Source organism: Sapajus apella, unplaced genomic scaffold (genome assembly GCF_009761245.1).
Source record: "Sapajus apella isolate SASKATOON/1434 unplaced genomic scaffold, GSC_monkey_1.0 scaffold79, whole genome shotgun sequence".
NCBI lineage: Eukaryota > Metazoa > Chordata > Mammalia > Primates > Cebidae > Sapajus > Sapajus apella.
The window spans coordinates 2,285,944-2,301,231 of NW_022437019.1; the positions used below are offsets into that span (position 1 = coordinate 2,285,944).

The following is a 15,288-nucleotide window of genomic DNA, read 5'->3' on the forward strand; positions in this document are numbered from 1 at the left end:
CCCCCTTGGCCTCCCAAAGTGCTGGGATTACAGGTGTGAGCCATTGTGCCCAGCCACATCCTGCATTTTGAAGCTACTGCAAAGATGAAATAACCCAGAATCACTGATTCTTTGGGGATAAAAATGACTTCAGTTAGAGGCAATTGAGAGATTCCTGCCTCCCCTGGTTAATCCTTCCTGTATTTTAGGCATAACGAGAACAGCATTCAGGAAGGGCCAAGGGGACAGCCGTTCTGTCTTGCAGAGGGGTAACAGCTTTGGCTGCAAGTCACTGCTGTAATGAGTTGGTGAGAAAGGAAAAAATGGACCTGCACCAAGGGGAGTCCAGGTGAGAGACTCAGGCTGAGCAAGTCCCTGTCTAATGACTAGATGGCCAGGGCAGCTTTCAAAAGTCTTGACACGTGCCCAAAGGGACCTTTTTTTTCCCTACCGCCACTCCAACCTGACCTTTTTCCTGCATGAAGACCTGAATGTGGCACTTTCAGACACAGGGAATCATGTAGAGAGAATTCACTGGCTGTTTCAGCCAACAGGGCAAGCAGGAGAAGGTTGTTGTGTGTGCTTGAATTTTAGGAAAAATTCCCCATCCTGATGGCTTAATTTAGGGCAAGGCAGAAATCAATCACTGCATTTCCAATTCATAAGTAATGATGAGCCGCTCTGCCAGTGGGATGATTCTGTCCGCTTCAACAGCACTTTTTTCTCTTTTGGAATAAAATCAGACAATCCGTCCTTTTTGCCATTACTGAATGTCTAGCATCCCCACCCCAATGGTAACAGTGCTGAGCTATGAATAACATTTGCCTTCAGATTTTCTTCCTCCCTGTGAGGGTAGGGAGCAGGAGGAAAGTCCTTGTAGAGTCTTAGTAAAGATGTTAAGATGTCTCATGGCAAAGTGTATCAGGCTAGCTTCCAAGAGCAGCAGGAATCAGAGAAATAACAGAAAGCCCTTGCTGTCAGGGCAGCCTGTTCACCTACCTTGTCAAGGTAGGAGTAGCTCCACACCTTCCCGTCGGCGAACATGCGGGACACGATTCGGCCTTGCTTGTCAATGTCTGTCCTCTCGCTCATGGCCCCACGCTGAAGCCCAGCCAGGCGCCCGTTGAAGAAGTACGACACGTTGACGGCCGCCAGCCCGCTGCTGGGGAGCCAGAGGAAGGGGCGGCCCACCTGGTCGTAAATGATCCTCAGGGTGAACTTCCGGTGGTCATCATAGATCTTTTCAGTCCGAATATTTCGATCATAGTCGATGGACAAGAGATTTCTCCCATGGACCTAGGAAAACACAACAGGCCGGGTTTGAAAGGTGTCACCCAGGCATGCCAGCTCAGGCTTCTGTGGAGGACATGGCTGGCAGGGCTAGGGTGTAACTGGGCACTGGAGAAATAAATAACCCCAAAGTTATTTAGAGTAGTGCTTTCTAAACTTCTTATGATTACACAGACAGAAAATTGTAATATTGGCCGGGTGCAGTGGCTCACGCCTGTAATCCTAGCACTTTGGGAGGCCGAGGCCAGCTTGGCCAATATGGTAAAATCCCATCTCCACTAAAAATACAAAAATTAGCCAGGTATGATGGCAGGTGCCTGCAATCCTAGCTACTCAGGAGGCTGAGGCAGGAGAATCAGTTGAAGCCGGGAGGCAGAGGTTGCAGTGAGCCAAGATTATGCCATTGCACTCCAGCCTGGGCGACAAAAGCAAGAATCTGTCTCAAAAAAAAAAAAAAAGAAAAGAAAAGAAAAAAGAAGATGGTAATATTTGGCCGGGCATGGTGGCTCATGCCTGTAATCCCAGCACTTGGGGAGGCCGAGGTGGGTGGATCACCGGATCACCTGAGGTCAGGAGTTTGAGAGAGCCTGGCCAACATTGTGAAACCCTGTCTCTACTAAAAACATAAAAATTAGCCGGGCGTGGTGGCACGTGCCTATAGTTTCAGCTCCTGAGGAGGCTGAGGCAGGAGAATTGCTTGAACTTGGGAGTTAGAGATGGCAGTGATCTGAAATTGTGTCACTGCACTCCAGGCTGGGTGTCTGAGTGAGACTCTGTCTCAAAAAAAAAAAAAAAAAAAAGAAAAGAAAGAAAAAGAAAAAGGCAATATTTGTATGGTGCAATAGAATATAAAAATAAGGCAGCTTATGGCCAGAGATGACTGACCTGTGCATGGTTGTGATGGACTGTTAGGTAGGCTGTGCACTGCACAATTACCAAGGGTGCCATGGCATTGTAGAAAGTGTAAATGGTGAAAATTGTGCAGTGTGCAAATTATACAGCCATGTACAATCGACCTGAACCCTGGAGTTTTGACTGGGCTGCCTGGTCACCCTGGGGGCAAGAGAGTTTGTATGTTTGAAACTTATAACTCTTTTCGGCACATCATCAGCTGAGAAGCTAATGATCTTTAAGAACAGCTGCCATGGATTCTTATGAAAGCTTAAGCAAAGGTACCTAGAAGAGTGGAGAACGGGGCTTAGAAATCCATATTTTACAAAGGTCTGGGAATATGAGGCCTCATTTCTATGTGAACGTCTTTCCTTCTAATATCTAGAGAAAAATCTCGTCACTGTCAGAATGCAAGACATCAGTGGGGAGACCTTAGCAGGGCTGGGGGAATCCAACAAAGGGAAGAACTGATTTACTTAGATTTGAAAGGAATAGTGGAACACATCAGACATAATTTAATATTTATTTAGAAGTTGATCTGATCAGAGAAGAAGGCCCATCCCAGAAGGCAGAGCTGGGAGACTAGACTCTGGTGAGGGGCAAAGGAGAGGGACTCCTGAGATTCAGCTAGCCCTCAGTGGATGGGTGGAAGTGAATGAAATGAGCCAGACTCAGCCCAGACTCTCACAACTTCACTGACTGCAAATCCAGGCATCCCTGGGGTGGCTGCTGAAGGCAAGGGATGATGTAAACAGGCAGAAGGAAGACACTTGAGAGATGTCTGGTACCTCCCCACTTTACCCTAATAATTCAACAGCACTTACTGATAATAATGATAATAATGATGATGGTGATGGTGATGATGATAGTAATGATAATTTTTTTTTTTTTTTTGAGACAGAGTCTCACTCTGTTGCCCAGGCTGGAATGCAGTGGCGCGATCTCGGCTCACTGCAACCTCTACCTCCTGGGTTCAAATGGTTTTCCTACCTCAGCCCCCCACGTAGCTGAAATTATAGGCATCTGTCACCACATCCGTTTAATTTTTGTGTTTTTAGTAGAGACAAGGTTTTGCTGTGTTGGCCAGGCTGATCTTGAACTCCTGACCTCAGGTGATCCACCCGCCTTGGCCTCCCAAAGTGCTGGGATTACAGGCGTGAGCCACCGATAACTTTAATATATGCTGAGGACTAATATATACAGGCATCGCATTACGCATTTTTGCGTCTATTGTAAGACCGTTTGACAAATGAAGAAATAGCTTCAAACAGAGAGGCTACAAAACTTGCTCAGGGTTACACAGCAGTGAAGTGGTTGGGTTGGTCTGGAATATAGGCCTTCAGACTTTAACCAGTTAACCTCTTACACATTTCACCAGCTTTACTGCTTTCTGTATTGTACATCCAATGAGTGCCCTGAAATGTGTCAAATGACGAAGAGACCGTGAAGCATTTTCACAGCCCTTGAAAGCTCCACATTGCAGCTTTTGGGGAAGACAAGGAATAATTCTAATACCACAGGTACTTGCATTCTGGGAAACAGTATTGTGCCCAGGTAAAGAACCAGATTTTGCAGCTTCCTTCAGAGATAGGGGTGGTTAGCAAGCTGTAAGTGGTTGTTGTTGGCTGGTCTTCTGGGTAATATTCTTAAAGGAAACTGACTAAGCTGAGAGGTAGGTGACCTTTCATTCTTCCGTTTCCTCCTTTTCCTGGGTGAAATGTGTATGTGATGGCTCGAGCTCCAGCATTTACCTTATGAATAGGAGGTGACTTTGGGGCTGCAGACCTCCAGGATGATGGCCTATCTAGAGAAAAACAGTCTAGATCTCTGTTGCTCTAGGTGTCTTCAGTGTTCATCCATACTGCCATGGACTGCTTTCTCTAAGCTCCTTTTAGATCATAGGAAAATAAGCGTAAATCTTGTTTAAACCTCTGCCACTTCTAATCTCTGTTACTAGCAGTGGAAAAGAATCTAAACTGATACCCAGCCCTTGATACTTTGATGGGTGCTATGCTAGGTACTTTACGTACCTGAGCCCATTTTCACTCTCATGACATAGGTAGAAACTATTTTACATAAGAACAATTGAGGTCTACAGGAGTTACATAACTAGACAAGTGGCAGAGGTAGAATTTGAACCCAGGACTACAGACTCCCCAAACCATTGCTGTTTCCATAAGGTCGTCTCAGAGGGAGGAGAGAATATTTGTCATAGGACAATTAGAAAAGAGAATGCATAGGCCAGGTGCGTGTGGCTCATGCTTGTAATCCCAGCAATTTAGGAGGCTGAGGTGGGCGGATCACCTGAGGTTAGGAGTTTGAGACCAGCCTGGCCAACATGGTGAAACCCCGTCTCTACTTAAAAAAAAAAAAAAAAAAAATTAGCCAACCATGGTGGTGTGTGCCTGTAATCCCAGCTACTCAAAAGGCTGAGGCAGGATAACTGCTTGAACCCTGGGAGGTGGAGGTTGCAGTGAGCTGAGATCGTGCCACTCCACTCCCGCCTGGGGGACAGAGTGAGACTCTGTTTCAAAAAAAGAAAAAAAAAAAAGACGAAAAGAAAAAGAAAAGAGAATGCATCAAAGCATGGGGAGAGGAATAAAGGTGGCGAGTTCTTGGAATTATAAGGAACCCTAATTTCAAGTGAAAGATTCCTATCAACAAACCTGCAGCAATTGGGAAGAACAGTCAAGAAGGCAAAGGCTGAGTTGTAGGAATTTTTAAAAACAGGTCCGAAAGTTAATGTCATCTGAATTATTGAGGATTGGAGTCCTCATTCTCAGAGCAAAACACACAGTGAGGGTCAGAAAGATAGATCATATTCTCTGCCAGTAGAAGCTTGGTCACATTGGGTTGCTTTATCTGGACAACTACGGAAGGCCACCATCATTCTTAAACCTATGGGTTTCAGATTTTGGTTCCAGACCGCTCTACCATTTTGTTAGGCAGAATGAATGATGTGGCCGATGATAGACTGGACAGGGAAAATGTGGCACATATACACCATGGAACATTATGCAGCCATCAAAAATGATGAGTTTGTGTCCTTTGTAGGGACATGGATGAACCTGGAAACCATCATTCTCAGCAAACTGACAGAAGAGCAGGAGATCAAACACCGCATGTTCTCACTCATAGGCGGGTGTTGAACAATGAGAACACATGGACACAGGGAGGGGAGCACTACACACTGGGGTCAGTTGCGGGGAAATAGGGGAAGGACAGTGGTGGGGTGGGGAGTTGGGGAGAGATAGCAAGGGGAGAGATGCCAGATATAGGTGACGGGGAGGAAGGCAGCAAATCACACTGCCACGTATGTTGTACCTATGCAACAATCTTGCATGTTCTTCACATGTACCCCAAAACCTAAAATGCAATAAAATAAATAAATGGAAAAAAAAAAGAATGAATGATGTGGCAACAATGAGGAAGGCTTTTCAGGGTTTTTGGAGGCAACTGCAGGGGACTTCCCATCATGCCTATTTATTTCCATCCCCTTGGCCATCCTTATTTTATCCTTCCTTCTCTTATTTCTTTTTCCTTTTTGCTCACATCATAGGGCTTCGGCGCATTTATTAATTATTGAACATTGAATGTCAGCTAATGCCAGACTTGGTGTCTGCTCTGGTACACAAGGAGGAAAAACCACGGCAGTGGCAACATGTTGAGCACGTACACAGGCTTAGTGTTGTTCTCAGCACTGCCCTTGTTTTACCTAATTTATACAACAGCACTCTCAGGCAGACAGTCATCATCCTTATTTCACACGCAAGGTGTAGATGGGCTTAAGTGACTTGCTGAAGTTTAGGTAAATGCTAAGTGGTAGAGCCAGTATCACCACACAGAGCTTGCTGTCTTAACCTGCAGGTTGTGTACCTCTAGGATTGAGGGGTGTTGGACCAGGGGCTTTTTATCAAGTGTGCAATTCTAAACCACCTGGGAAACTCTCTTAAAGCACTGCTGCTTGGCCGGCTCCACACCTGCTGACTCAGCTCCTCAGGGAACAGGGGCTTGGGGCTTTTTGAGTTTGGTTTTTTTTTTTTTTCCTTTGAGACAGAGTCACACTCTGCATCCAGGCTGGAGTGCAGTGGCGTGTTCTCAGCTCACTGCAACCTCTGCTTCCCAGGTTCAAGTGATTCTCATGTCTCTGCCTCCGGAGTAGCTGGGACTACAGATGTGCACTACCATGCCCAGCTGATTTTTGTATTTTTAAAGTAGAGACGGAATTTCACCATGGTGGCTAGGCTGGTCTCAAACTCCTGACCACAAGTGATCTGCCTGCCTTGGCCTCTCAAAGTGCTGGAATTACAGGCATGAGTCACTGGGCCCAGCTGGGGCTTGTTGATTTTTTTGTTTTTGTTTTGAGACGGAGTCTCCCTCTGCCTCCCAGGCTCGAGTACAGTGGCCCGATTTTGGCTCACTGTAACCTTTGCCTCCTAGGTTCAAGCGATTCTTCTGCCTCAGCCTCCTGAGTAGCTGGGACTACAGGTGCATGCCACCATGCCCAGGTAGTTGTTTGTATTCTTAGTAAAGATGGTGTTTCACCTTGTTAGCCAGGATAGTCACTATCTCCTGATCTTGTGATCCGCTTACCTTGGCCTCCCAAAGTGCTGGGATTACAGGTGTGAGCCACTACACCTGGCCGGCTTATTGATTTTTCAAAGCTTCTTGGATGATTCCAATGTGTACTCTTGGTTAAAATACACTCAGTGTGATATAGGCCCTATCTTTAGTTACTTTTTGTCACATATATTACCTTTTCCTGTTGGGAAAGACCAACAGGAAAATCACATATCTAACCATAATATAATCATCTGTGTGTATAGATGTATATATGTGTGCATAATATACTGTAACATGTAGTCATGAGAAAGTCTAACATGTAAATAATATGTGTGGATATAACTGTCTTAATAACAATGACATTAGTGTGTGACGGTGCTTAGGTTACAGAAAGAACCCTGAACATTCCTGATCTCGTAAGCTAAGCAAGATCAGGCCTGGTTAGTGCTTGGATGGGATTACAAGAACTAAGTCCTGGGTAAACAAAGAATAGGAGTCCCTAACCTCTGACTGACACCCTGGGATTTGCTGTTGTTACTCAGAACTGAGAGGCCTCTAACCATTGACCAGGTGCACCAACCATAAAGAAGTAATGACAGGTGCTAGCCATTAGCCATGGATAACTTAGGGTGGGTTTTTACTTGCAAATTTACCATGTTCCTGGGACAATGGGATTTTTTGATAGCACTGGTTTGAGTTAACTTTGAAATGTGAAAATTTCTATTAAAATGCCCAATCCTTCTAATAATTAAATCTGAAAAATTCACTGGAAGGTGAGCCAAGGAGTTCAGGCCAATTGTGTAATCTAATCAAATTTCTTTAATTATGAGGGTGCCATTTATAAAAGGGGGTGCCCCAGCTGTGGGTGCGAGACGCTGGAGGGTCCAACAGGCATGCTTGGCCCTTTGAGGATACCTTGCCCCCCAGTTTAGAGCATGTGGGAGCTTTAATTTAGCTGCAATGTTCTCTTATTCCGAATTAAATTACCCGGCTAGCAATATTTAAATTAACCTTGAGGCTTCCTGGAGAACATGAAAGTTATTTTGAATTATTTTCACTGCCGGGATCAGCACGATTCCCTTCCCAGTCGGCTTGGTAGGAATTCAGTGATAGAGAAACCAATTTTTAAATTAATACAATTTTGTGTTTGTAAGGAAGCCATTATTTTTAATTATCAGGCATTTTCCTCAGCCTGGCTTCCCCAGTTAATAAAACTCAGCTATTTAGCATGCTTTTTTATTTTTTCAGAGGGCAGACTTTGGGAAGTGGTTTCCCCTGCGGAATATCCCCCAGAATGTTTTGATCTAACCAAGCATACGCCTGTCACAAGGAAGCTCATAAAAAACCTAGAGAAAAGGAAACGCTGTAGTCAGAATGGGCCTGCTGGGCCTATAACCGGTGACTCTAACTTAGCTCCGGGGGCAATGACAGGAGCTGGTGATTTCAGAAACATGAGGGAGGAAATTACACTGGGCTGGATCCCCTCCAGGAAATGGAATTGTAACACAGCAGGAGAGATTTCAGTTAGACGTACAGAAGAACCCTTTGCACATCCTGCTTTGAGTACGGGAAACCCAAGAAAGGATTAGTGAGGGAGGTCATGAGAGTCTCCCTGTCTGGCAACCTTGAAAAGCAGAAGTGTTTGCCTTGGAGAGTTGAGTTATTTACCTACCCAGAGGGAAAGCCTGGCCTAGAGGACATCTTTATTTTCTTTCTGGGTCAGTACTCTGGGATTTTATTTTATTTATTTTTTATTTATTATTATTTATTTATTTTATTTATTTCTTATTTATTTATTTATTTATTTAGAGCCAGGGTCTCCCTATGTTGCCCAGGCTGGAGTGCAGTGGTTATTCACAGGCACCATCCAACTGCTGATCAGCATGGGGGTTTTGACCTATTCCGTTTCCGACCTGGGCCAGTTCACCCCTCCTTAGGCAACCTGGTGGTCTCCCGCTCCTGGGAGGTCACCATATTGACGTCGAACTTAGTGCGGACACCCAATCGGCATAGCGCACTACAGGCCAGAACTCCTGGGCTCAAGCGATCCTCCCACCTCAGCCTCCCGAGTAGCTGGGACTACAGACACGCGCCACTGCACTGGCCTTTGGGATTTTAAAAGCAGCGATCCCCAGCTCCCATACAACAAGACTCAATGCTATATTGGGATCAGTGCTTGTGCAGACAAAACAACTTGCTATAAATTTAATATTAGCTTAAATAATGCATCAATAGAAGGGTGAGCCTTTGCAAACACATTAAATAATTATTCCCCAAGCAAACATTATTTTTGGATGACTTGCTGTTTTGGATGGAGGTCAGGTGGAAAGGTGGGAAGACCCAAGGCTGAGTTGTGGTTTTGACACTAATCAGTGCCACTGATTAGCTTTGCCATACCAAAACCATACCTTCGCCATTCATGTGTCAGTTTTCTTGTCTGTAATGGCCTGTGAACTGGTGAGTTGGGACTTTATCTTTTTTTTCTTAGTGTCTCTATTTTGTTTTGAAAAGTGCTTGTTGCTCAGTGAACATCAGTGAATAAGTAGACTGAATCAGACTCGGTACAACAACCCTGCTAACTCTGATGATGTGATGAACATGGAAAACCAAAAACAGAAAATATGATTAGGCTGGAGGTGGTGGCTCATGCCTGTAATCCCACTACTTTGGGAGGCTGAGGCGGGCGGATCGCTTGAGGTCAGGAGTTCAAGAACAGCCTGGCCAACATGGTGAAACCCCGTCTTTACTTAAAAAATAGAAAAATTAGCTGGGCATGGTGGTGCAGGCCTGTAGTCCCAGCTACTCGGGAGGCTGAGGCAGGAGAATGGCTTGAACCCAGGAGGTAGAGGTTGCAGTGATCTGAGATTGTGCCACTGCACTCCAGCCTGGGTGACACAGCAAGACTCTATTTCAAAAAAAAAAAAAAAAAGGAATATATGATTAGGACATCTGTGGCCTCCAAATATCTGAAAAGCTTCATTCCAAAGAGCTATTAGAGTCATTCTGGAAGGCCTCTGGGGTCTGGAATTCATAGGCAGAGTGGGGAGGGAGCAGATTTTCATTAGGTCAATGGAAAATTCCATTCATTCATTCCTTCATTCAATATTTACTGGGCACCTACTATGTGTTTGTTACTGGGACTATCACTTAAGATAGAGCAAGACAGTTATGGCCCCTGCCCTACTGGAACTTACAAGCCAGAAGGGGATAAAGACAGGCTGAGCCAACAGCAGAAAACATTTTTAGTGTGGTAATGGCAGTAGACATAGGGAAGGAACACTGTGGCAATGAGAAGGACGTGGAGCCAGAGCTGGGGCTGACGAGGATGGTTTCCCAGAGAAAGTGCTGCTTGGTGGGGGCCTGAGTATGAGTACGGCTTGGACAGTGAGGGTGGGAGAAAAGTCAGGGAGAATATTCCAGAAGGGGAGGGTCAGCAAATGAAAGCTCAGGGGATGAGCAAGGGCCCTGCACAGGCAGAGGATAGCTGTTTTCATGCGGTGCTGTGAGGGTTCTAGTGGAGGTGGGTGGTCCATTGATAGGGATATAGTGAGAAGGGGCGGGGGATGTCTGTAACAGGCTCGGCCCAGATGACCAGAATAGGCCACTCTTGTTATCCTTGACCTGAACTTCCAGAAGTCAGGAATGTTGTATATTTCCTAGTGTCCATGGAGGCTCCTGATGAGGGCTCATTTGCATGTACCGGTTGGATAATCTGCGGAAGACTTCGGTATTTCTAAGATTCTTAAAAGGGCCAATAAGATAAAGCTGTACCCCTTGACCTTACCCTCAGCTGGTTTACTCCAGCCACACTGGAGCTCCCCTTCTGTTCAGGACACAGGCAACAGTCTCTTCTGCCTCAGGCCCTTTTGCACATGCTAGGGCTTTAGCATAGAGGCTTTTCACCCCACTTCATGTTTGGGAAATTCCTACCTACTCATCATTCAGTTCTCACTTCAAATGTCATTTTTTCAGAGATGCCTTAACCTATATCATATATTCCGTATTATCCCTGCCCTACATTTTTGCCAAAGCACCCATCACAATTTCTTTTTCATTTTTCTTTGAGGTGGAGTCTCTCACTGTCACCTAGGCTGGAGTGCAGTGGTGTGTGATCTCAGCTCACTGCAACCTCTGTCTCCCAGGTTCAAATGATTCTACTGCCTCAGCCTCCCGAGCAGCTGGAATTACAGGCACCTGACACCACGACTGGCTAATTTTTGTATTTTTAGTAGAGATGGGGGTTTTGCCATGTTGACCAGGCTGGTCTCAAACTCCTGACCTCAGGTGATCTGCCTGCCTTGGCCTCCCAAAGTGCTGGGATTATAGGCATGAGCCACTGCGTCTGGCTCACAATTTCTATATGTTGTTTGTACATTTATTTGATTATTATTTGTTTCTCTTTGCTAAGGTGTGAGAGCTTAAGGCATAAGCTCCATTAGGGTCTTTACACTTTTCCACATCATCATCCAAAATAGGAGTCATCCAAAAGTAATGCTTGCTTGGGGAATACATTATTTAATGTGTTTGCAGAGGCTTGCCCTTCTAATTATGTGTTATTTAAGCTAATATTAAATTTATTGCAAGTTTTTGTTTTTTTTTTGAGACAGTTTTGCTCTTGTTGCCCAGGTTGGAGTGCAATGGTGTGATCTCGGCTCACTGCAAACTCTGCCTCCAGGGTTCAAGTGATTCTCTTGCCTCAGCCCCTAAGTAGCTGGGAATACAGGCATGCGCCACAACCCCTGGCTAATTTTGTATTTTTAGTAGAGATGGGGGTTTCTCCATGTTGGTCAGGCTGGTCTTGAACTCCCAACCTCAGGTGATCCATCCGCCTCGGCCTCCCAAAGTGCTGGGATTACAGGTGTGAGCCACTGCGTCCAGCTCATTTATCACAAGTTCTGCTTGCGTAAGTGCTGCTCACCATGTAAGGTATAATCTTTTGTTCACCAATGTGCACTCAGTACTTAGCATAGTGCCAAGAACACAGGAGGTGTTTGAAATATAAAATATTAGTCAAGTGAGGAATGCATGCATTGTGGCAGGAAGAAGCTGTTAAAATTCAGGCTTTCATAATGACTTGTGTGTGTTAACAGACCTGCTTGAGTGGGTTCCATGCAGAACAGAGTTCGTGTGTGTGTGTTCACACGCACACAGGCGCGCCCATCCCCCCACCTCACTTCTCTGTCACTGTGATTTGCCACATAAGTAAAAGTAACACATGCCAACACGTAATTGCAATGTCATATTAATTATATGGGAGCCAAAACAAAATTACTAACTCCCACTTCTTCTTGGAATACTAATAACACTAATACCAATATCATGATGGAAGATTATCTTGGAAGCAATTTTTCTTTTGTTCTGCTACCTACACATGTAGCTGTTTCTTGCTTCTTCAATCTCTATGTAAATCATAATCAGGAAGAAATATCCTGGAGCGTGGTTATACGCTTTCCTTTTCAAAGAGAACCATCCTGCACAAAATCCATTTTAGGAAAGAGTAGAAGTTTTAAATCTTAATAGAAGGAGTTGATTTTAGTTCTCTCTTCCAAAAGCCTAGAAATAAGGCTTGTTGGGGTGGGAGGCAGTGCCTCAAGAGAGCCTCAGGGCAGGAGTTTCGCCTTATGATTAGACTTGGGAGGGATGGAGGATGTGGAATGTATGTGGGATATTTTTATTTTAAACTTGTACCTCTTTCTTTCTTTTTTGGGTATAGCATCTTTTTTCTCTAGGGCTTCCCTGTCTAGGTGCTTTTACTGAGATGTCTATTACAAGATGCAGGGATGGTCATGTGACCTGTGCCTGCCTGGCTCATCACCGATCCCCAGCTCCCTGACCAGTGATTGGCCCAGGAATGTGAACTCCCTCTGCCAGTTCAATCCTTCTTCCATAAGATATTTTATGAAAAATACAAATGCTGGGGGAGATCCCTTCCTTTTTCTTCTGGGTTCACTTAGCTGTGATGAAGTAAGCCTGGAGACAACTTTGGCTAAGTGGCTGAACGGCCCCTGCCCCACCTTTCCACAATGTGAAGAGGACAGCAGTCTCCTATAGGAGAAAATTAGGTTAATTGTTCAGAGAGAAACACTACCATAGGCTGGAAGTGGGCTGTGAGAAAGCGAGAGAGAGAGAGAGAGAGAGGGGGAGAGAGAGAGAGAGAGAGAGAGAGGGAGAGAGAGAGAGAGAGGGAGAGAGGGAGAGAGAGAGAGGGAGAGAGAGAGAGAGAGGTGTCCATCTGATATGGTTTGGCTGTGTCCCCACCCAAATCTTGATTTGAATTGTGTCTCCCAACATTCTCGTGTGTTGTGCGAGGGACCCAGGGGGAGGTAATTGAATCATGGGGGACTGATCTTTCCGGTGCTATTCTCATGATAGTGAATAGGTCTCATGAGATCTGATGGGTTTATCAGGGGTTTCCGCTTTTGCTTCTTCCTCATTTTCTCTTGATGCCATCATGTAAGAAGTGCCTTTCACCTCCCACCACGATTCTGAGGGCTCCCCAGCCATGTGGAACTGTAAGTACAATTAAAGCTCCTTTTCTTCCCAGTCTCGGGTATGTCTTTATCAGCAGCGTGAAAACAGATGAATACACCATCTGATGACATCTTGGAGTCTCTAAGGCCAGCTTCTCCCTTGTGGTGGCCGTGTTAGGTGAGACAGCGCCTGCCCTTCAGTGTTGAGACAGCGCCTGCCCTTCAGTGTTGTTAGTTTGAATGCACTTCCTGTCTCTTGCGGTGGAAGGATTCCAGACAGACACAGGGGCAATGTGTTTATGAATTTATACCTGCTTTGGTGGGCGAACATTTACACATTAAGAAGGAGCCTATAGAAGGCACGGTTATCACATCTTTGTCACCTGTTGTCTCAGCACCACGTGGCACTTGTCACCAGGGATACAGGTCCCTGCACTCATGGAGCTCACAGACTTCACGATGCAACTGCTTCATGTTTTTGCAAGTCCAGAGTGAGTGAAGGAAGGAGTGGAGGGCAGTGAGGGGAGGAGCGGGAAGACTCTTTCAAAGGAGATTCTTTGAGGAGTCCTTGGGAAGTATATGAAAGTCTTCCCTGCACTGAGTTTATGCAGGAATGAAGGGACTAACAGTCCGTTACAAAGCTTTTGGTGAAAGGAGGTGGTCCTGGTCTATCCACATGCAATCATCTTCCATTTCCCCAGCCTGTAAGGAAGAGCCACTGCCACTTTGCTCTGCTAACAGGTGCCTCTGTCCAGAGGACTGTGGGAAGAAAGGGTACCTGGGTGAGTTGGAGTTTCACGAGGCACTGTTCTATCATGAAGGATTCACTGAGATTTTTGGTCTTCTCTAAACTCCAGGAATGTTCAGAGCCTTGGGCCCTCACACCCCTCAGCTGACCAGGCTCCCAAGAGCTTGCCAGTCCCGGGGAAGGTCAGGCCATTTGCTTCATGCATGATATCCACACATTCTCCCCAAATTCCCTGCTCTCCACAGGGGGAGCAGTGCTTACACGGTGCTGGTTAAATGGCTGCATTTCAAAGTTCATTCAGTTTCTTCCCCATTCCAAGAGGCAGGTCTGGGACCAGCAGAATCTCACATCTCGAGCTTGGGTTTCAGCTCCCAGTCACTCTCCTTCACACAGCTCACAGAGAGTGGACGTCCACCCAGCCTTCCTGGCCTACATGATCACGGGGAGAGCCTGTCAAAAGGTCAGCATGACACAGCAGCCCTGCTAGTCACCCAAACCTCATGTGCTAGCCATCTCTCAAATCTCTCTCCCCACCTTCTTTCTTTCCTTGCTGCTGATGCTTTAGTGTCTTGTTTGGACAAATGCAGCACTCTCCTTTCTGTTCCTCTCCTCCTATCTCTTCCGCTTCTCACCTATCTTCTTCTATACCCGAGGAAGTCAGAGAAGCCTTTCTTTTTTTCTGAGACAGGGTCTTGATCTGTTGCCGGGCTGGAGTACATGGCTTGATCATAACTCACTGCAGCCTCATACTCCTTTGCTCAAGCGGTCCTCTTCCCTTGGCCTCCCAGGTAGCTGAGACCACAGGTGTGGCGCTCCCATAACAGGATCTCCCCATGTTGCACAGGCTGGTCTCCAATTCCTGGGCTCAAGGGATCCTCCTGCCTCAGCCTTCCAAAGTGCTAGTATCACGGGCATGAGCTACTGTGCCTGGCCATGCTTGGCTATTTAATTTTTTTATTATTTATTTTTATTTTTTAGATACAGGGTTTTGCTTTGTTGCCTAGGCTGGTCTTCAACTCCTAGACTAAAATAATCCTCCCACTTTGGCCTCCCAAAGTGTTGGGATTACAGACATGAGCTACTGCACCCAGCCTGGAGAGAGCTTTCTAAGGCTACACATCCCAGCACATCACTCTGCTAATAAAGTCCAGGTAGGACTTCCATTGCCCTCAGGATAAATGTCAGCCTGCCATCATGTTCCCTTCCATGTGCAGTCTCTGGCTACGTCTTCTTGTTCTGCCCCACTCTCTGTTCTGCCCCACTACTGTCTGCCACACTGAATTAGGTTTCTGAAATGCCATTCCCTTTTTGGCCTCTTGGCCTTTCCACAGGCAACACTCTCTGTCC

At 45.8% G+C, this 15,288-nt stretch overlaps 1 protein-coding gene across 11 annotated transcripts in view; it reads right to left on the bottom strand.

Annotated features, from left to right (window-relative positions):
- The window catches only part of TENM2 (teneurin transmembrane protein 2), a 1,283,391-nt gene that overhangs the window by 20,765 nt on the left and 1,247,338 nt on the right, over positions 1–15,288 (bottom strand). For all 11 annotated transcript variants that reach the window (XM_032252759.1, XM_032252757.1, XM_032252755.1 and 8 more), the window contains one exon: positions 979–1,275. In XM_032252759.1, coding sequence (XP_032108650.1) covers positions 979–1,275 — 297 coding nt within the window. The remainder of the gene's footprint in view (positions 1–978; positions 1,276–15,288) is intronic.